The sequence below is a fragment of the Cherax quadricarinatus genome, chromosome 92 (genome assembly GCF_038502225.1).
Source record: "Cherax quadricarinatus isolate ZL_2023a chromosome 92, ASM3850222v1, whole genome shotgun sequence".
Taxonomy (NCBI): domain Eukaryota; kingdom Metazoa; phylum Arthropoda; class Malacostraca; order Decapoda; family Parastacidae; genus Cherax; species Cherax quadricarinatus.
This window is the reverse complement of record NC_091383.1, coordinates 11,811,450-11,835,414: the sequence shown is the minus strand read 5'-3', so window position 1 is coordinate 11,835,414 and position 23,965 is coordinate 11,811,450. Positions and strand designations below refer to the sequence as shown.

At 39.5% G+C, this 23,965-nt stretch overlaps 1 protein-coding gene across 1 annotated transcript in view; it reads right to left on the bottom strand.

The window, feature by feature from the left end:
• PolrMT (mitochondrial RNA polymerase) overlaps positions 1–23,965 on the bottom strand; it is a 301,092-nt gene that overhangs the window by 265,077 nt on the left and 12,050 nt on the right. The window contains exons 4-5 of the mRNA XM_070104506.1: positions 3,504–3,647; positions 3,064–3,228 (exon numbers count right to left, since the gene is read on the bottom strand). Coding sequence (XP_069960607.1) covers positions 3,064–3,228; positions 3,504–3,647 — 309 coding nt within the window. The remainder of the gene's footprint in view (positions 1–3,063; positions 3,229–3,503; positions 3,648–23,965) is intronic.

Genomic DNA, 23,965 nt, shown 5'->3' with positions numbered 1-23,965 from the left:
CCAGAATGGCACCTCCAGAATTAGCCCACGTAGGTAATTAGACAAGGGCACCAACTCTTTATCTTTCAATTATTAATGAGAGTAAGTAAGCCAGAAAGACTGTTAGGAGTCATACACCCTTAGTTGCTACTATATCTGTAGGTAGCTTTCAGCAGTATTTCTTCCATCAAAAGTTCTGCCAGATGACATCTCATCAAATGGCCATCTGACATGCATAAGATAACCCATCTTTTCGTTGGTGGTGTGACCCAACCATCACAGCACTACTAACAGAAGTTACATTAGAACAGAGTTAACAGTGACCTTTTTTTTCTGTCTAGGAGCTGGATTTCACAATAGGGGATATATCTGTACAAATGAAAACTCCAGGAGGTTTGGGAGATTATTTAGAATTGGTGTGAAGATGAAAAGGTCTAATTCTTCGGATTAAGGCTCCAATTCACTAAAGCAAGGGTTGAATACATACAGTATATCAAATAAGTTATTACTTAATCCAACTTTTCATTTCCATATTGAGTGGAAACTGCTGGCTGCTGCTTATAGCACAACCTGGTACTGCAGGCCTACAACAGTTTATGGAAAGAGAGCATACAGTACAATATTATGTATTAGAAAACTTATAAAATTTTGGAATGTACATGTAATCAAAGCTTCCTTCAAAAAAGTATGAATTAACTGATGTGTTCTATATCATGAAGGAACAATTCACAAATAACCCTCACTCAGGAAAGGAAACATACGATGTTGATGTTTCAGTCCGTCCTCGACCACTGTCATGCCACCTTGGCTCCAGCAAAAGTATTGTGACTTTATATTTACTGAAGACCAATGTTTTTCACGTAGGAAGACTTAGCCCACTTGTACGTCTTACAGACCTGGTAGGTTTCTGTTTCTAAACATTTCCATTTACCATCTTCATTAATCCATAACCAATGAATTACTGCTGTTTGATATCATCTTCTCTAATACCACCAATATTTTCTACTCACAAGCATCAAGTACCCCCATGACATGCAAAACATAATATATAACTACTGTAGTTTAATTAACCCTTTGACTGTTTTGGTCGTAAGAGCCTTTCTTGCCACAATCTCTAGTGCAAGATTCAGACTTCATCTTAGAAGCCATGGTGAAATTTACTGTCCAGTTAGTACAGTTAATACAGTATGATGCTGCTGATAGGGCAGGGTTACTCAAACTGATGCTGCCTGCATGATACATTGCCGCTGCGAGTATTTTCAAAAATTGTACAGTGGTGTGCATCAGCCGGCCCAGCCCAGCTGCCAGATGCACGGTCGTAAGTCGAGTGGACGTATGTCGAGCAGGTCGTAAGTCGGATGGTAGGTGTATACATCTTATAAGCCAGTGTTTCGGACATATATATACTCAATAATTGGCAGTTTGGAGGGATATGTTGTGTATCTTTATACGTATATGCTTCTAAACTGTTGTATTCTGAGCACCTCTGCAAAAACAGTGATAATGTGTGAGTGTGGTGAAAGTGTTGAATGACGATGAAAGTATTTTCTTTCTTTTTTGGGTCACCCTGCCTCGGTGGGAGACGGCCGACTTATTGAAAAAAAAAAAAAAAAAAATAATTCTAGCGGCTTCAAATCAAGCAGGAGAAAGCTGGTAGGCCCACATGTGAGAGAATGGGTCTGTGCACTGTATAAAAAAAATCCTGCAGCACGCAGTGCATAATGAGAAAAAAACTGACCATTTTTTTGGATTAAAATGCTGATTTTGAGGTGTATTTTCATATAGTATTTATGGTTGTATTCTCGTTTTTATGGTCTCATGTGATAAAATGGAAAACATTCTGCAAAAATAGAGATGATTTTGATTAGTTTCATGATGAAAATGACCTTGAAATTGAGCTCAAAGTAGCGGAAATGTTCGATTTTTATCAATGTTCAAGAGTAAGCAAATCACACCACACGTCCAATACACGCCAACTCGGGAGTCTGATATTCTTTCACTGGTGCACTGATATTATTTATACCATTTTTACAATAATGCAGTAGACTGTATAACAGTAAATTTTCTATTTTTTGTGTGAATAAAAAATCAAAATAGAAAGCAATAGTAATATAAGAGGGGCCTAGAGACGTGACTAATGAACAGAGGATATGTTATTTTAGTGCCAAGAATGTTTACATTGCTTATTCTGGACCCTATTTTGAAATTGGCATCTTTTTTAATTTGTGTGAAATTGGCCAAATTGCCAATTTCTGACCACTTTATTGGGTAGTTCAAATCGGTAAATGAGCGGTTTCTTGTACTCAATTGATAGAAAAAATGGAGTTCTAAAGAAATAGCTATGAGTTTGGTCAACTGGAATAATGGAATTGGCCGAAAATAGGGCTCAAAGTTGGCGAAATCGCCAATGCTTATATGTTGCCGAGACCGCTAAATTCGCGGGAGTGCAAATCTGTGAGTTTTCAACCAAATTTCGTACTTTTGGTGTCTTTACCATTGGGAAAAGATTCTCTATCATTTCATAAGAAAAAATAATTTTTTTTTCCAAAAATTTTGCGACACAGAATGAGTTTCAGAAAGGGGCTTGTGACAGTCAAAGGGTTAAGGAATACTATATTGAAACTAGAGGCCAAGCATGTGATAATGCTGCATTCTCCTACTGTGCTGTGGTGGTTACATCTAACAATCATTTTTCAGTTAGTGACTGCAGGTGCCCCTAACTGTTGTGGCAACTGTTTTTTGTATTATAATGTAATATTTCAAGACCATTCAGTTTTTTTGTCAGAAACATATAATAACTTTAACTACTTGTATCAGTCACTATTGTGTGAAATAGTGTAATACAGTGTTACACTATAATGCTGTACAGTGCTCTTCTCCCATAAAGTACCATCCTCTCGATGCTAAATAACCTCTCTGGTGGAGCACATATTTTTGTGCTGGAAATATATTTAGTACATATGATCCAAGAAGTTTCCAAATATAAACATAATCTCTTGAATGGCTCTATATACAATATTCCCAGTTTCCCTCACAGCCACAGATATACACAACAAACAACTGAATTATTAAATAATAACTTACTGCTTCCTTTACAGCTGAGAGGTATGTGTTAATATCACTTGTATTTGCTGGACTTTCTGGTAACCGTCCGAGGCAGTTCAGCAACGCTGCATATGTAGCTTCATTAGGTAAAATGTTGTCTTCTTTAAGGCATTTTAAAAGCTCTTCCATTTTTTTTAAGTTTTGCTGAAACAAAAAAACAGACAATTATGCTGTATTTCAAAGTAACAAAATACAAATTACAGACTTCAAAAATTACATTTTATATTTCCCTCAGTCATGTGTTAACCATTACTAATAATAGTTGGTCATAGGAATATTCCTGTCAAACTTTGTGTTAAAATGCTATACAATCGTCATGGTAAGCTTCTGTGTTGCTAACAGCATGAGACGAGAGATTCACACATGTGAGAACACATGGGTAAGACTGCCAACAAACAAGACAAATTATTACAATATACCTTTTCAGCATGACCCAAAAGCACAATGTTGTAGGGATGAACAGAGGTGATCTTCTGGCTAAAAAATTTTGCGGCTGAATGTTTGAAACACTGACGATAATAGAGGAGTGTATGAGTTGCTCGATTAAGCATTCCTAAGTTTACCTGCAAATAAATTAAATGAATTTGTCAATAAAACAAACATGAATTTATTGTACTGTAAAACTTAAATTCAAGCTAGTATACATGTCTGTATATTTCAGTCAACACCATCATGCACACAAATCTATTTACTTACTTTCAAAAAAAAAATGGAATAAAAGTAAGTTAGAGTTATAGGTAGTACAAACAAATTATACAGTTTTCTTTCAACGACCGGGCCATATCCCACCGAGGTAGGGTGACCTATAAAGAAAAATTAGTTTCTCTCTTTAAATTTAGTAATGTAGTATACAGGAGAAGGGGTTACTAGCCCCTTGATCCCAACATTTTAGTCACCTCTTATGACATGCATAGCTTATGGAGGAAGAATTCTGTTCCATTTCCCCATGAAGAAATTACATATACAGTAGACCCCCAGTTTTCATAATTAATCCGTTCCAGATGGTCGGCCTAAATCCAAAATGGCCAAAAACCAAAGTAATATTTCCCATAAGAAATAATGTAAATCCAATTAATCTGTTTCAGACATCCAAAAATATTAACAAAAACAAAAAAAAAATTTTTTATAGAGAATAACTAGTTTTACATACAGAAAAAAATGAGAAATAAATATAGATGACTAATTTTAATGATAAATGAACATTATATACTTTTATTGAAGACTCTTGTTGGCGAATAATATTTACAGTGGACCCCCGCATAACGTTGGCATCACATAGTGTTAAATCCACATTGCGATACATTTTATCGCTAAAATTTTGCCTCGCATAGTGTTAAAAAATTCGCTCAACGCGATTCGTCCAAGACACGTCCATGCGGCCTGAGCCAGCCTCACTTGTTCTGCCAGTGGCATTGTTTACAAGCCAGCATCCGCGGTAACATTCAAGCATACAATCGGAACATTTCGTATTATTACAGCCTTTTTATAGTGATTTCACCTGAAAAATAAGTGACCATGGGCCCCAAGAAAGCTTCTAGTGCCAATCCTACAGGAATAAGGGTGAGAATTACTATGGAGATGAAGAAAGAGATCATTGCTAAGTATGAAAGTGGAGTGCGTGTCTCCGAGCTGGCCAGGTTGTATAGTAAACCCCAATCAACCATCGCTTCTATTGTGTCCAAGAGAACGGCAATCAAGGAAGCTGTTCTTGCCAAAGGTTTAACTGTGCTTTCGAAACAGAGATCGCAAGTGATAGAAGATGTTGAGAGACTGTTATTGGTGTGGATAAACTAAAAACATATAGCAGCCGATAGCATCTCTCAAACGGTCATAAGTGAAAAGGCTAGGAAGTTGCACGAGGATTTAATTAGAAAAATGCCTGCAATTAGTAGTGATGCGAGTGAATTTAAGGCCAGCAAAAGTTGGTTTGAGAGATTTAAGAGGCGTAGTGGCATACATAGTGTGATAAGGCATGGTGAGGCTGCCAGTTCGGAGAGAGAAATTGAAGAAGTTGCCTACTTCAAAGATTAAGGAAATCTGTGCAAAGTGGCTTGAAGTGCAAACCTTCATGGATGAAAATCACCCTCAGACAGCTATTGCAAGCCGTGCTGGTGACTATTACACTGACACTGTTGTGAAACACTTTAGGAAAGTCATAAAGGAACGAGAGGTACAGGCCACTATGGACAGATATGTTGTGCGACAGAAGTCCAGTGACTGAAGCTGGTCCTAGTGGCATTAAAAGAAGAAGGGAAGCAACCCCGGAAAAGGACTCGACACCTCAAGTCCTAATGGAAGGGGATTCCCCTTCTAAACACTAAAACCATCCAGTCTCCCCTCCTCCCATCCCATCAATCATCACCAGATCTTCAATAAAGGTAAGTGTCATGTAACTGTGCATGTTTTCTTTAGTTTGTGTGTATTAAAATTAATATTTCATGTGGTAAAAAAATTTTTTTTTATACTTTTGGGTGTCTTGCACGGATTAATTTGATTTCCATTATTTCTTATGGGGAAAATTAATTCACATAACGATAATTTCGCAAAACATTGAGCTCTCAGGAACGGATTAATAGCGTTATGCGGGGGTCCACTGTATTTGTAGTCCCAGAGGGACTACATCCCAAGCGTATACGTACCTACATACACTGTGGCCTACAGCCATATTATTACCATCGACATACCATGTTCACTGAATTTAATCGTTTCTAACAACTACCTTTAGATGCCATCATAACCAAAAGGAGAAATAATAATTCATGCCGAGAATTGTAAACATAAGCCTTATGTACTATTAAGGGTGATTGGTTACTGGGCCAACGCATATTCATACATGTTTTCTCTGAAGCTGGACCAGAGAAAATGTAATGTTCACCCTCCACCCGACCATTAGCATAGCATATAAACATAGCATATAAACAAAGCCCACAGCATATAAACATTGCATGTTTATATGCTATGTAATGTGTATTTCTTATAGTATAATTTTGAAGAAAATATCATAGACAGATTAATGAATATAAGAACATAAGAACATAAGAACGAAGGAACACTGCAGAAGGCCTACTGGCCCATGCGAGGCAGGTCCAAGTCTCCTACCGGCTTAAGCCAATGCACCCAACCTAGTCAGGTCAGGTCACATTGACTTAAGGGAGGAACACGGCAATCGACCTGTTAGCACAAGCTATCAGGTCTAACTCACACCCACCCACATCTACTCATGTATTTATCCAACCTATTTTTAAAGCTACACAACGTTCTGGCCTCTATAACGGTACTTGGGAGTTTGTTCCACTCATCCACAACTCTATTACCAAACCAGTACTTTCCTATATCCTTCCTGAATCTGAATTTTTCCAACTTAAAACCATTGCTGCGAGTCCTGTCTAGGCTAGATATTTTCAGCACTCTATTTACATCCCCTTTATTTATTCCTGTCTTCCATTTATACACCTCAATCATATCCCCCCTAATTCTACGTCTTTCTAGAGAGTGCAGTTTCAGGGCCCTTAGTCTATCCTCATAGGGAAGGTTTCTGATACATGGGATCATCTTTGTCATCCTCCTTTGTACATTTTCCAGAGAATTTATATCCATTCTGTAATACGGTGACCAAAACTGTGCAGCATAATCTAAATGAGGCCTAACCAAGGATGTATAGAGTTGAAGAACAACCTGAGGACTCCTATTATTTATGCTTCTTGATATGAAGCCAAGGATTCTATTAGCTTTATTGCGAACACTTATGCACTGTTGTCTTGGTTTCAGATTACTGCTAACCAGAACTCCTAAATCTTTTTCGCAATCCGTAATATTAAGATCTACATTATTTAGTTTATATGTGGCATGGTTATTGTCCTGTCCAACATTTAGAACTTTGCATTTGTCTATATTAAACTGCATCTGCCACTTCTCCGACCACTGCATCAGTCTATTCAAATCTTCCTGGAGTGCTCGAATGTCCTCGTCAGAATGAATTCGACGGCCTATTTTGGTGTCATCGGCAAACTTGCCGATGTCGCTCTTTATGCCCTCATCTATGTCGTTTATGTAGATTGTGAACAGCAGGGGGCCCAACACTGACCCCTGTGGAACACCGCTCGTGACGCTTCCCCACTCTGATTTCTCCCCATTTATGCAAACTCTCTGCTGCCTATTTGTCAACCATGCCTCTATCCAGGAAAAAATTTCTCCTCCTATTCCATGTGCTTTAATTTTCCTCAATAGTCTCTGATGTGGGACCCTGTCAAAAGCCTTACTGAAGTCCATATACACAATATCATATTCATTACCATGATCTACCTCCTCAAATACCTTAGTGAAAAAAGTTAATAAATTCGTAAGGCAGGAACGCCCCTTTGTAAAACCATGCTGAGATTCGTTGATTAATTTATGCTTTTCAAGATGGCTACGAACTGCCTCGGCAATTATTGATTCCATAAATTTTCCCACTATGGAGGTTAGGCTTATTGGTCTATAGTTCGAAGCTAAGGACCTGTCACCTGTTTTGAAAATAGGTATCACATTTGCCATTTTCCACTTATCTGGCACCATGCCAGTTTGTAGTGATATGTTGAAAAGATTAGCCAAAGGTGTGCTAAGCTCCTCTTTACATTCCTTTAGAACCCTTGCATACAGTTCATCAGGGCCTGGGGATTTGTTAGGTTTTAATTTATCTATTTGCCTAAGGACCATGTCACTTGTGACCCTAATAGTGCACAGTTTATTATCGTCCTGTTCTACATAATTTATCATTACTGGAATATCGTTGGTATCCTCCTGTGTAAAAACTGAGAGGAAGTATGTGTTAAAAATTCTACACATTTCCTTATCACTGTCAGTGAGCTGACCCGAGGAACTTTTGAGTGGGCCTATCTTGTCCCTGATCTTACTTCTGTATACCTGAAAGAATCCTTTTGGGTTAGTCTTCGATTCTTTTGCAACTTTAACCTCATAATCTCTTTTTGTCCATATTAACCTAAAATAAGACATTTAATGTGCCCAAGAGTGATTATTACGTATTAAACATACATCGCATATTAACGTTGCATGTTTATATGCTATGTAGCGTGATTCTTGATGAATGGTTCAGAGAACCATTGGGTATCTTTATTGAGGAAACGTTTCGCCACACAGTGGCTTCATCAGTCCATACAAAGGAGAACGGGGAAGAACAGGAGTTTGAGGTAATCAGTCCCTCAGCCTTGAGTCGATGTGGTCAGTCCATCGATCTTGAAAAGAATACAGCATATCTGCGAAGTAGCAGCTTATATATTGTAGGCAGCAGAGGTGCAGCAGTAGTAGGTGGTATGACATTTGTCCAGTGTGGAAGTAGGTCGTGCCCAAGGGTTAGGCAAGCAAAGAATTCCCTTCGCAGATATGCTGTATTCTTTTCAAGATTGATGGATTTAGGTTAATATAGACATTTTCATTAATCCATCTATGATATATTCTTCAAAATTATGTAAGAAACACATTACATAGCATATAGCATATAAACATTGCATGTTTATATGCTATCGAGTGGAGAGTCAGGTGGAGAGTAAACATTATGTATTCTCTGATTCAGCATTTATTTACAATTCTCGGCATGAATTATTCATTACTTCTCCCTTTGTTTATGATGGCACTTAAAGGTAGTTCTTTCTTTCAAAGACAGTAGCCGCCCAGGGAAGTACTACCGTCCTGCCAAGTGAGTGTAAAACGAAAGCCTGTAATTGTTTTACATGATGGTAGGATTGCTGGTGTCCTTTTTTCTGTCTCATAAACATGCAAGATTTCAGGTACGTCTTGCTACTTCTACTTACACTCGGGTGTCACTACACATACATGTACAAGCATATATATACACGCCGTTCTGGATTTTCTTTCTAGTTCTTGTCCTTGTTTATTTCCTCTTACCTCCATGGGGAAGTGGAACAGAATTCTTCCTCCGTAAGCCATGCGTGTTGTAAGAGACGACTAAAATGCCGGGAGCAAGGGGCTGGTAACCCCTTCTCCTGTATATGTTACTAAATGTAAAAGGAGAAACTTTCGTTTTTCCTTTTGGCCCACCCCGCCTCGGTGGGATGCGGCCGGTGTGTTGAAAGTGTTAAAGGTAGTTGTTAGAAGCAAACTCAGTGAACATGGTAATAATATGGCTGTGTAGACTCATTCTTTCATATGTAGGCCTGCCAGCTTTCTTCCACCGGATCTGAAGGCGCTAGAATTTAGGCGTACAAGTACGTGACCGACCCTGGCTGCAATGACGTAGGGGAGACCAGGGCTAGTTGGCAACAGGGGTAAGTTGACACACTTGTAATAATTCAAATATTTACCGCTAGACGGCATTGTTAATAAGATCACCACGTGCTTCCTCACTCACCAACAAGCTACCATACCAAGAGGTTGCAGTACTTAACTGGAGTGGGGAAAATTTTGATTTTGATGCCGGTAAGTAAATTATCATTTGCTTATATTGTTTGCTGTAACATGTATGGGGTTATAGATGAGAAATATCCAATTTAGCCATAATTTAACTTAGGGTTTAATGATTGTTTACCCATGAAACAGTTTATATTAGGTTTATTAATGTATACTAAAACCATTTATTTATGAACATTGGTATGGTTGGGGCAAGTTGGTACAACAAAAATGGGGCAAATTGGCACAGTGTCAACTTGCCAATGAACCAAGACCCTCTACTTCTGGACTCTGTGAGAAGAAAGACCCAACTCCCGAAGAACTGAGGCCATTGCATAAAGCTGGTCCCAGGAAGAGGAGGAAACGCTCCTCTGCCATTTTGACTGACATGCCAGTGAAAGGCACTGGAAAAGATATTAAAAGAAGCAAAGAAGAAACAATCAAAGAAATCAAAACATGTTCATGGTGACGAGGAAAGTTCAGATGAATAGGACAGTCTCTGTTTGGTATGTATGGGTCCTTTTTCCAAAAGCAAACCACCAGAAGAATGGATACAGTGTAGAATGTGCAAGTTGTGGGCCCACGAAGCCTACACTGAGAAAGAATTGTTTTATACATGCCCCAACTGTCACTCAGATGATGATTTAGATTAAGTTCACCTTATGTGTTAAGTATTCTGTGCAATTATTATCTGGAAGTGCAATTATTTTCAATTGAATGCATAACACCTAGTAAGTTTTAAATTTTATTTTATTAAAAAAGGTTTCTTTCTTTACTAAGAAAAGATTTTTAAGTTTCTATGGAACTGAATATTCTTGAAATGAAACATTATGAATAATCAATATCTAAATTTACTGTTATATATGTATTCCTAATTTACTATTACTATTTGCTGTGCCAACTTACCCCGTACATAGGGCATGTTGGCACACGTGAAATGTTTTTTTCTACAGAATGCTGTGCTTTTGTTTTGAAAGAAAATTATTTTTTTATTTCATGAAAAGTAAGAGGAAGATTTATATTTTTCACTGGAAGTATAAAATTACCAAAATCGTTTGTTGTTTTTCTTTCGTCACCGAAAACGTCAAAAGTGTGCCAACTAGCCCCGATCTCCTCTACCTGTATGTGACCGACCTTCAAAGGGTTAAAAAATGTATTTTTGTTAACCCTTTCAGGATCGACAGGCCCTCTCAGAAACTTGTTCTCAGGGTCGCCCAAATTTAAAAAAAAAAAATATTTTTTATGAAAAGATAGAGAATCTTTTCCCGATCATAATGACACCAAAATTGTGAAATTTGATGGAAAACTTACGGAATTATGCTCTCGCGAAGTTAGCGGTCTCGATGTTTACACATCGGCGATTTTGCCCACTTTGAGCCCTATTTTCGGTCAATTCCAGTGTACTAGTCGACAAAAATCATAACTATAGTGGACCCCCAGTATTCGATGGCATCGGTATTCAATAAATCCAGTATTCGATGCATTATATCGCAAAAATTTTGCCTCGGTATCCGATCGAAAACCCGGTATTCGATACGATTGGTACGAGACGTGTCCACATGTGGCCTGAACTGCCCCGTGTGTGCCAGTGTTTACAAGCCAGCCAGTGTGCACGCATCTAAGGATACATTCGGTACATTCCATATTATCCATATTATCACTGTTTTTGGTGCTTGTTTCTGCAAAATAAGTCACCATGGGCCCCAAGAAAGCTTCTAGTGCCAACCTTGTGGTAAAAAGGGTGAGAATTAGTATGGAAATTAAGAAAGATTTTGAAGGGTTTGGGGCTAACCCTGAGAAGCCTATGCCAGGTGTGGAATCCACTGTGCCTACTTCAAAAATTAAGGAAATGTGTGCAAAGTGGGTTGAACTGCAAACCTTCATGGATGAAAATCACCCTAACACAGCTATTGCAAGCCGTGCTGGTGACTATTACCATGACAATGTTGTGGCCCATTTTAGACAAATCTTAAAGGAATGGGAGGCACAGGCCACTATGGACAGATATGTTGTGCGACAGAAATCCAGTGACTCTCAAGCTTGTCCTAGTGGCATTAAAACAAGAAGGGAAGTAACCCCGGAAAAGGACTTGCTACCTCAAGTCCTAATGGAAGGGGATTCCCCTTCTAAACACTAAAACCATCCAGTCTCCCCTCCTCCCATCCCATCAATCATCACCAGATCTTCATTAAAGGTAAGTGTCAATTATTCTATTGTTATTATTCTATTGTTAATGTTGTTACTGTAATTATTCTATTGCATTAAACTTAATATTTCATGTAGTAAAAATTTTTTTTTCATACTTTTGGGAGTCTTGCACGGATTAATTTGATTTCCATTATTTCTTATGAGGAAAATTGGTTTGCTTTTCGATATTTTCGGTATTCGATGAGCTCTCAGGAACGGATTAATATCGAATACCGGGGATCCACTGTATTTCGCTAGAACTCCATTTTTTCTATCGAATGAGTACAAGGTAACACCCACTTACCAATTTCAGCTATCCAATACAGTGGTCAGAATTTAGCAATTTTGCCAATTTCACACAAATTTCAAAAGATGCCAATTTCCAAATAGGGTCCAGAATAAACAAGAATTAATCTAAGTTTGCCCGAAATGCCTAGCCTTGCTAGGTGTTCTAGTGGCCCCCCTCTGTAATTAGTATTTTATTACATGTAAACCACAAAATAACCAAAATCTGTAAACCCCACATTGTAATCCTTATACCTGGAGTTTTACCTGGAGAGAGTTCCGGGGGTCAACGCCCCCGCGGCCCGGTCTGTGACCAGGCCTCCTGGTGGATCAGAGAATAAACTTTGATTTGATTTGAAGAAAGACATTCCTGGCACTAAAATGACATTTCCTCTGTTCATTAGTCACATCCCCATGCCCCTCTTACATTCTTTTGCTTTCCACTTTGAATTTTTATTCTCACAAAAAATAGAAGATTTACTGTTATGTAGACTACTGCATTAGTGTAAAAAATGGTATAAATAATATCAGCGCACTTGTGAAAGAATATTAGACTCACCAGTTGACATGTATTGGATGCTTAGCATGATTTGTTTACTTTTGAACTTTGGTAAAAATCGAACATTTCTGCTACTTTGAGCTCAATTTCAAGGTACTTTTCATGGTAAAATCAGTCAAAATCATCTCAATTTCTGTAATATGTCTTCCATTCTATAGAATTAGACCAGGAAACTAGAATACAACAATAAATACCATACGAAAATATAATGCAAAGTTGCTGTTTTAATCCAAAAACACAGTCAAAGCTTTTTTTTCTCATTAAGCACTGTAAGCTGCAGGATTTTTTTTATACTGTGCACACTGACCACATAGACCCATTCTTTTATATGTAGGCCTACCAGCTTTGTCTCACTAGATTTGAGGGCGCTAGAATTTAGGCGTACTAGTACGTCAAAAACCCGGGTGCGTAAGCTGTACTAGTACGGCCGAATCCCTGAAAGGGTTAATATTTTAGGGTGTCTAAAGTGGATTAATTGGATTTACATTAATTCTTATGGGAAAATTATTATTATTATAATCAAAAAGAAGCGCTACGCCACAAGGGCTATACAGCGCTGTGGGAAATATTATGTATTTTGGTTTTCAGCCTTTTTGGATTTAGGCCAACCTTCTGGAACGGATTATGGCTGATAACCGAGGGTACACTGTACAGTGCACTCATTATTTACCTTAAAATATGTGTACAGTGGAACCTCAAATATCACACTTAATCCGTTCCAGGAGTTAGTTCTAAATTCGAAAAGTCTGAAAAGCGAAGCAATATTTCTCATAAGAAATAATGGAAATACAATTAATCCGTTCCAGAAACCCAAAAATATTCACAAAACAAAATAAATTTTATAGAGATTAATTACAGTTTTACATACACAAAACAAATATAGTGTTCAATTCTTCTTCTTTCAACACACCGGCCGTATCCCACCGAGGCGGGGTGGCCCAAAAGGAAAAACGAAAGTTTCTCCTTTTACATTTAGTAATATATACAGGAGAAGAGGTTACTAGCCCCTTGCTCCCGGCATTTTAGTTGCCTCTTACAACACGCATGGCTTACGGAGGAAGAATTCTGTTCCACTTCCCCATGGAGATAAGAGGAAATAAACAAGAATAAGAACTAGAAAGAAAATAGAAGAAAACCCAGAGGGGTGTGTATATATGTGCTTGTACATGTATGTGTAGTGTGACCTAAGTGTAAGTAGAAGTAGCAAGACGTACCTGAAATCTTGCATGTTCATGAGACAGAAAAAAGGACACCAGCAATCCTACCATCATGTAAAACAATTACAGGCTTTCGTTTTACACTCACTTGGCAGGACGGTAGTACCTCCCTGGGCGGTTGCTGTCTACCAACCTACTACCTTGATAGTGTTCAATTATATATTAATAAATTTAAATAACATACAAAATAACATTTTACTTACCTTTATTGAAGATTGGTGATGGCATCTGGAAGATAGGGAGGAGAGAGGGAGTTGGGGTTAGTGTTTGGAAGGAGAATCCCCCTCCATGAGGACTTCAGGTATGAAAGCCCTCTGTGGGGTTACTTCCCTTCTCTGTCTTCTAATGCCACTAGGACCAGCTTGAGAGTCACTGGACCCCTGTCTCACAAAATAACTGTCCACAGTCCTCTGTTTCTGGTGCCTCTTTAAGATTTCTCTAAAATGGGGCATGGTTCTGTCACTGAACTTGTTGCAAAGATGGCTTGTTTCAGCTTGCTCAGGGTGGTACTTCTGCACAAACATTTGGACATCATTCCACTTGGACATCATTCCACTTCTGTATTATTTCCTTCTTCACATCTATGGTGTTTCTCACTTTCTTTACCACACGGGTACCACTAGCAAGTTTCATTGCTCCAATTGTAGCTTATTTCACAGTCCCACAAGGACTAAACACAATGAAATAATCGTAAAATGTTTGAATGAGATCGCAGGTTAGTGTTCACTCAAGCATCAACAAAACCAGACTGGTTCATGGCGCCTGCGTGGGGACACAGACAGAGCGGGCTGCCGGACAAGTCCGGTATCCAGCGGTTCAAAAATAGGAGCGAGTTCGATAATAGGGGAAAGTTGGTTTGAAAAAAGGGTTCTATTTTCAAAGAGTTCGATAAGAGATACGTTCGAAATTTGAGGTTCCACTGTAGTTTTACTGTAGGATGAGAGGTGAGTAGTATTTATTTGTAGGAAGTCAGGTGTAGGTAGCCGGTAGGTAGCCTGGGCTACATAGCTACACGATATTAATGCAGCCCAGAGCCATATTACCATCGACATACCACATTCACTGAGTTTAATCATTTCTAACAACTACCTTTAGATGCCATCATAAACGAAGGGAGAAGTAATGAATAATTCAAGCTAAGAATTGTGAACAAAAGCATTGTTTTAAGGTGGAGTGACTAGGTCAAACCCAGATTCACACACGTTTTCTCTGAAGCTGGACCAGAGAAAAAGTAATGGTTTCCCTTCACCCGGCTACCACACCTCATACACAATCTTTCTTCTTTCAACGCACCAGCCGCATCCCACTGAGGCAGGGTGGGATGCGGCCCCTTCTCCTGTAATTTATACAGAAGGGGTTACTAGTCCCTTGCTCCCGGCATTTTAGTTGCCTCTTCAACACGCATGGCTTACGGAGGAAGAATTCTGTTCCACTTCCCCATGGAGATAAGAGGAAACAAACAAGAATAAGAACTAGAAAGAAAATAGAAGAAAACCCAGAGGGGTGTGCATATACAGTGGACCCTCGCCTAAAGACATTAATCCGTTCCAGAGAGCTCATCGTTAGATGAAATTATCGTTAGCCGACTTAATTTTCCCCATAAAAAATAATGGAAATCCAATTAATCCGTTCCAGACAGCCAAAAGTATTAAAAAAATCATTTTTTTTTCATGAAATATACATTTCCCTACAAAGAAAACAACGAGACATGCACAATAACTATATAAATAAATGTAAAAATGACACTTACCTTTACTGAAGAGTACTGATGAGTGATGAGACATTGTTGTTCTTGAACACTCTGGGATTTTCAGAGTGATACATTAGTAAAGGCTTCACTTTGCAATCCCCACTAACATTACAACAAAACAAGAAAGTTAGCCTGTCTTTCATAGGCTTGTGTCCTGGGAGTGCCTTTTCCTCCTGAGTAATGTAGGCCTTGTTTGGCATTTTCTTCCAGAACAGGCCTGTTTCCTCACAATTGAAAACTTGTTGGGGTTGGAATTTTTCAACTTAGCCATGCCTTATCGCACTGTGTATGCCACTATGATTCTTAAATCTCTCAGACCAACCTTTGCTGGCCTTAAAATAACCAACATGAGCACTAGTTATTTTTTTTTTTTTTTTTTTTATTATCACACCGGCCGATTCCCACCAAGGCAGGGTGGCCCGAAAAAGAAAAACTTTCACCATCATTCACTCCATCACTGTCTTGCCAGAAGGGTGCTTTACACTACAGTTTTTAAACTGCAACATTAACACCCCTCCTTCAGAGTGCAGGCACTGTACTTCCCATCTCCAGAACTCAAGTCCGGCCTGCCGGTTTCCCTGAATCCCTTCATAAATGTTACTTTGCTCACACTCCAACAGCACGTCAAGTATTAAAAACCATTTGTCTCCATTCACTCCTATCAAACACGCTCACGCATGCCTGCTGGAAGTCCAAGCCCCTCGCACACAAAACCTCCTTTACCCCCTCCCTCCAACCCTTCCTAGGCCGACCCCTACCCCGCCTTCCTTCCACTACAGACTGATATACTCTTGAAGTCATTCTGTTTCGCTCCATTCTCTCTACATGTCCGAACCACCTCAACAACCCTTCCTCAGCCCTCTGGACAACAGTTTTGGTAATCCCGCACCTCCTCCTAACTTCCAAACTACTAATTCTCTGCATTATATTCACACCACACATTGCCCTCAGACATGACATCTCCACTGCCTCCAGCCTTCTCCTCGCTGCAACATTCATCACCCACGCTTCACACCCATATAAGAGCGTTGGTAAAACTATACTCTCATACATTCCCCTCTTTGCCTCCAAGGACAAAGTTCTTTGTCTCCACAGACTCCTAAGTGCACCACTCACTCTTTTTCCCTCATCAATTCTATGATTCACCTCATCTTTCATAGACCCATCCGCTGACACGTCCACTCCCAAATATCTGAATACGTTCACCTCCTCCATACTCTCTCCCTCCAATCTGATATTCAATCTTTCATCACCTAATCTAGTTCCAAGCATTTTTTTCTGTTCACCTGGGTGTTAGTCGACTGGTGTGGGTTGCATCCTGGGGGACAAGATTAAGGATCCCAATGGAAATAAGTTAGACAGTCCTCGATGACGCACTGACCTTCTTGGGTTATCCTGGGTGGCTAACCCTCTGGGATTAATTGTTTCTTGGTAACTGTTTCTCATTAAGACACACCAGAGGCATCATAAGGAGGGGGGTTGCCCTGGGTGACACCATTTAGGGGGTGACACCATAGAGCCTCTAATGACCAATGACTAATGACCAAAACTATGCTGCAAGAGGCGTGGAGTTGAAAGATAAAGAATCACACACAAAGTGGGAGTTGTCACAGCTGCTCTTTGCTGATGACACTGTGCTTTTGGGAGATTCTGAAGAGAAGCTGCAGAGATTGGTGGATGAATTTGGTAGGGTGTGCAAAAGAAGAAAATTAAAGGTGAATACAGGAAAGAGTAAGGTTATGAGGATAACAAAAAGATTAGGTGATGAAAGATTGAATATCAGATTGGAGGGAGAGAGTATGGAGGAGGTGAACGTATTCAGATATTTGGGAGTGGACGTGTCAGCGGATGGGTCTATGAAAGATGAGGTGAATCATAGAATTGATGAGGGAAAAAGAGTGAGTGGTGCACTTAGGAGTCTGTGGAGACAAAGAACTTTGTCCTTGGAGGCAAAGAGGGGAATGTATGAGAGTATAGTTTTACCAACGCTCTTATATGGGTGTGAAGCGTGGGTGATGAATGTTGCAGCGAGGAGAAGGCTGGAGGCAGTGGAGATGTCATGTCTGAGGGCAATGTGTGGTGTGAATATAATGCAGAGAATTCGTAGTTTGGAAGTTAGGAGGAGGTGCGGGATTACCAAAACTGTTGTCCAGAGGGCTGAGGAATGGTTGTTGAGGTGGTTCGGACATGTAGAGAGAATGGAGCGAAACAGAATGACTTCAAGAGTGTATCAGTCTGTAGTGGAAGGAAGGCGGGGTAGGGGTCGGCCTAGGAAGGGTTGGAGGGAGGGGGTAAAGGAGGTTTTGTGTGCGAGGGGCTTGGACTTCCAGCAGGCATGCGTGAGCGTGTTTGATAGGAGTGAATGGAGACAAATGGTTTTTAATACTTGACGTGCTGTTGGAGTGTGAGCAAAGTAACATTTATGAAGGGATTCAGGGAAACCGGCAGGCCGGACTTGAGTCCTGGAGATGGGAAGTACAGTGCCTGCACTCTGAAGGAGGGGTGTTAATGTTGCAGTTTAAAACTGTAGTGTAAAGCACCCTTCTGGCAAGACAGTGATGGAGTGAATGATGGTGAAAGTTTTTCTTTTTCGGGCCACCCTGCCTTGGTGGGAATCGGCCAGTGTGATAATAAAAAAAAAAAAAAAAAGTACAAATAGGCCTATACAGGGAAAATCATTGATTTTGATGATGTGATAGATGATTTTGCAGGATTGAAGGCAAGGAAATGAAATATCAGATTCTCTGAGATGTTACCTGTACTCAAGGTTAAATCGGAACTAGTGTTTTTCTTTATTTTTCAAGATTTTTTTCATTGTTGAAGATGAATAAATGTAGGATCAGTTGCCTGTGCTCAAAGTGGTGTTTGAGTTTATGACACCAAAGATGCCACCCTGGGTGACACCAACGATTCCGCCCCGGGTGACACCAACTCTAGAGATGCCTCTGAGACACACCAACAACAGTCTCTCCACATCTTTGAGTAGTACAGCTGACAGTTGTGCAGCAGCAGCAGCAGCTGACTGTGGTACAGCAGCAGCAGCAGCTGACCGTGGTACAGCAGCAGCAGCAGCTGACCGTGGTACAACAGCAGCTGATGGTGGTAAGATAGTATTTCTCACCCTTTTCACCACAGGGTTGGCACTAGAAGCTTTCTTTGGGCCCATGGTGGCTTATTTAGCAGTTACAAGCACTATAAATAATGGAATAATACAAAATGTATCGAATGTATGCATGAAACTGGCCACCCTGGCTTGTAAACAATGACGGCAGGGCAGCTGAGGCACTCAGGTTGGACGGACAGGTTCGGGACGAATCACGTTGGGCGAGTTTTTTATCGTTAGGTGGGCCAAAATTTTTACGCTCAAACGCTTCGTTAGGCGGATTTAACGTTATGCAAAGTGTTCGTTAGGTGAGGGTCCACTGTATATGCTTGTACATGTATGCGTAGTGTGACCTAAGTGTAAGTAGAAGTAGCAAGACATACCTGAAATCTTGCATGTTTATGAGACAGAAAAAAAGGACACTAGCAATCCTACCATTACGTAAAACAATTACAGGCTTTCGTTTTACACTCACTTGGCAGGACGGTAGTACCTCCCTGGGTGGTTGCTGTCTACCAACCTACTACCTAGATAAACAAACATAGCATGTTTATTTGCTGAAGTGTTTCTTACATAATTTTGAAGAAAATATCATAGATTAATGAAAATGTCTATATTAACGTAAAATAACGCAATGTGCCCAAGAGTGATTATGTACGTATTAGTATTATTACTGGTGTTAAGACTAGAGGGACACTCTTAGTGATTTTAATGTGTACCTGCACACCAGCAGAGTGTTTAAGTATATTTAGGGTTAAGACACATGTGCAACATCTGGATATCTTTATTGTAGACGTTTCGCCATCCAGTGGCTTTATCAATACAGATTCTAGGACATAATTGGAAGATAGTAGAACTATATACAAAAGATGAGGCAATCAGTCCCTCAGCCTTGGAGTTAGTGATAAAGTCACTGGATGGCGAAACGTCTACAATAAAGATATCCAGATGTTGCACATGTGTCTTAACTTTCATATTGTCGGTATTTTATACCTTTCTTGAACAAGTATATTCAGGTACAGGTACACATAAATATAATTATCACAGTACATATAAAATATGCAATAACTTTAAAACATTTGAAATTTTGGAAAGTTTATAGACATTATGCAGATGTGCTCACGGAGAATGTAAACAAACCTTGTGGGGTGCACTGTATTAGAAAGACGGGTTGCCATATACGTAGTTTTGGTCATAATTTGAAATCGCTGTATTAGCAGAATGCCGTAAGGTGAAACGCCGTAAAGTGGGGCCCTACTGTATATAAATAATACACACACACACACACACACACACACACACACACACACACACACACACACACACACACACACACACACACACAATGCCCGCACTTTAATGGAGGGGTTTGTGATATTGGCTGGAGTGACATCTAAACTGTCATATCTGCAAAGACAGTTAATATGTATGAATGATGATAAAAGCATTTTCTTTCATTTTTGGGCTTTTTTTTCTTTCTTTTTGGGTCACCCTGCCTTGGTGGGAAACTGCGAACATGTAAACAAAAAATATACAAAATGGAATCAAAAAGGTCATTCCAAACAATGAGGAAAAAAAGCAACACAAAAGAGAAGCAGTCAAGCCTAGAGATTTATCAAAGAAACCTGAAATTAAGATACACATGTAAAAAGATATAAAAAATTTAATAAATAAAAAAATCAATGAGGGTAAAAATTTAGAAAACAAAAGGAAATAAATCTGACACCTTAGAGTGTGTTTACAGATGATAAAGGAAATAATGCCAATGGTGACACTCTTCAAATCACTAGTGCTCCCTCATTTGGAATAATGCTCAGTGTTGACGGCCCCAATTCAGAGCAGGAGAAATATCAGAGCTTGAACAAATACTACAAAGATTGTTTATGGCCCACATAGAGCCAGTAAAGCATTTAAATTACAGTGGACCCCCAGTATTCGATGGCATCGGTATTCGATAAATCAGGCATTCAATGCATTTTAATGCAAAAATTTTGCCTCGGTATCCGATTGAAAACCCAGTATTCGATAAGATTCGTACGAGACGTGTCCACGTGTGGCCTGAACTGCCCCGTGTGTGCCAGTGTTTACAAGCCAGCCAGTGTGCGCGCATCTAAGGATACATTTGGTACATTCCATATTATCACTGTTTTTGGTGCTTGTTTTTGCAAAATAAGTCACCATGGGCCCCAAGAAAGCTTCTAGTGCCAACCTTGTGGTAAAAAGGGTGAGAATTAGTATGGAAATTAAGAAAGATTTTGAAGGGTTTGGGGCTAACCCTGAGAAGCCTATGCCAGTTGTGGAATCCACTGTGCCTACTTCAAAAATTAAGGAAATGTGTGCACAGTGGGTTGAACTGCAAACGTTTATGGATGAAAATCACCCTAACACAGCTATTGCAAGCCGTGCTGGTGACTATTACAATGACAATGTTGTGGCCCATTTTAGACAAATCATAAGGGAATGGGAGGTACAGAGCTCTATCGACAGATTTGTTGTGCGACAGAGGTCCAGTGACTCTCAAGCTTGTCCTAGTGGCATTAAAAGAAGAAGGGAAGTAACCCCGGAAAAGGACTTGCTACCTCAAGTCCTAATGGAAGGGGATTCCCCTTCTAAACACTAAAACCATCCAGTCTCCCCTCCTCCCATCCCATCAATCATCACCAGATCTTCATTAAAGGTAAGTGTCAATTATTCTATTGTTATTATTCTATTGTTATTGTTGTTATTGTAATTATTCTATTGCATTAAACTTAATGTTTCATGTGGTAAAATATTTATTTTCATACTTTTGGGTGTCTTACACGGATTAATTTGACTTCCATTATTTCTTATGGGGAAAATTGATTCGCTTTTCGATATTTTCAGTATTCGATGAGCTCTCAGGAACGGATCAATATCGAATACCGGGGGTCCACTGTACTGGGAAGGTCTTAAAGTCTTGAACGTGTCCTCAAAGGAGTGGAGGAGATGCATGATAATATATACCTGGAAAGTACTGGAGGGCCTGGTCCCTGGTGCCATAACATGCTGGAGTGAGAGATATGGGAGGAAGTGCAAAATAAACCAAGTGAGGAGCAGGGGTGCGGTGGGCACAATAAGGGAACACTGTCAACAATCGTGGCCTCAGACTATTCAACATCCTACCAGAAGATATCAGAAACATGGCTGGAACAAGTGTAGAAGTCTTCAAGAGAAACCTGACAAGTATCTTCACCAAGTGGGAGATCAACCAGGCTATGATGGATATGTGGGGCAGTGGACCTCCAGCAAGAAGAGCCTAGTTGACCAGGCAAGCACCAAACAAGCCTGGCCCATGGCCGGGCTCCGAAAGTAGAAAGACTCAAAACTCTTCAAAGGTATATCAAAGATACATTTGAAATATCAAAGGTAGTAAAGATGCTACTTTTGGATACTGACAAACAAATAACTTTCTTTTTTAACACACAGGCCATCTCCCACTGAGGCAGAGTTACCTGAAAAAGAAGAAATGCTTTCACCAACACTCACACTATCACCTTTGCAAAAGGTGTACCAATTCTACAGTTTAGATACCCCTCCAAGCTACAAATATCCCCATCCTTCCTTCAGAGTGCAGGCACTTTACTTCCCACCTCCAGGACTCAAATCCAGCTAACCGGTTTTTCCGAATCCTTTCATAAATGATACCTAGCTCACACTCCAACATGTTTATAAAATTGCTCAAAAGCAGTGTCCAAAATATCTTGTCCAGAATATCTTGATGTAAAGTTTGTCAAAGTTAGGAACCAAAACCAGTATGGTACTAGAGGAAATGAACACAATTTTGTAGTACCTACAGTAAGTGGTCACTCTTCACACACTTTTTATTATACAACAATAAAGAAGCAGAACATATTGCCTGAGCATGTCAAAGCCTGTCCTAGCACGAGCCAGTTCAGGAAGAGCACTAAAAGATACCTAATGAATAAATCTACAGAAAGGGAGGAGTGATTTCTTTTATAGATGAACATTCCTGTACCCACAATTTTAAGATGATCCTCTCTACTTAGTGTTCATGTAAATAAGTCAGTTCACTTATTCCTACTGCACCTCCTTTTACTGTTACTAATTTTCACATGGTTGAGTTATTTAGCTGTTTTAATTTTTAAGGTTATAAACATGACTGATTTCCACTATCTTTAAATAATAAGATATTACATGAACCCCAATGAAAATAAGTCACTTCAACTGATTTGTTTGTGTTATCTTATGTAATTTACACATGTTAATTATACTTATGTTCACCTGTACCTAAATAAACTTACTTAAACATTAGTTGTACATGTCCTTTTACCAAACAGGTTCTGAGTAGACTAGGGTTTAACATACAACAGGTTCTGAGTAGACTAGGGTTTAACATACAACAGGTTCTGAGTAGACTAGGGTTTAACATACAACAGGTTCTGAGTAGACTAGGGTTTAACATACAACAGGTTCTGAGTAGACTAGGGTTTAACATACAACAGGTTCTGAGTAGACTAGGGTTTAACATACAACAGGTTCTGAGTAGACTAGGGTTTATCATACAACAGGTTTGTTTGAGCACATTAGACCAGAGTGAAGACAAAAGAACTACTATGCTGCAGGAGTGGGAGCAAGGTAACATTTATGAAGGACGTCAAGCGGAAACCACTTGCCAGACTCGAGTCCTGGAGGCGGGAAGTACAGTACCTGCACTTGAAGAGGGATGAGGATGTTGCAGTTGGAAGAGATTATCTGAACTGTGATTAAGCGAATGATGGAGATTGTATTTTCTCCTTTCTGGTCATGACTGGTGATAAAAAAAATAAATAATAAAAAGTGTACACCATTTCAGGATTAGGATGACTAGGAGGGCATGTAAATCTAGGGTGGAGGGAAGGAGGGGTAAGGGTTGCCCAATGAAAGGTTGGAGGGGTAAAGGAGGTTTTGAATGCCTGGAGCTTGGACATTTAACAGGTTTGTGTTAGTTTTCATGATGAAAAGGACCTTGAAATTGAGCTCAAAGTAGCAGAAATGTTTGATTTTTGCCAATGTTCAAGCTTAAACAAATCACGCCACACATCCAATACACGTCAACTGGTGAGTAATATTCTTTCATAAGTGCACCGATATTATTTATACTGCTTTTACAATAATGCAGTAGTCTGCATAACGGTAAATCTTCTATTTTTTGTGAGAATAAAAATTCAAAATAGAAAGCAAGAGTAATATAAGAGGGGCCTGCAGATGTGACTAATGAACAGAGACAATGTTATTTTAGTGCCAGGAATGTCTGTCTTGTTTATTCTGGACCCTATTTTGAAATTGGCATCTTCTGAAATTTGAGTGAAATTGACTAAATTGCCAATTTCTGACCACTTTATTGGGTAGTTGAAATC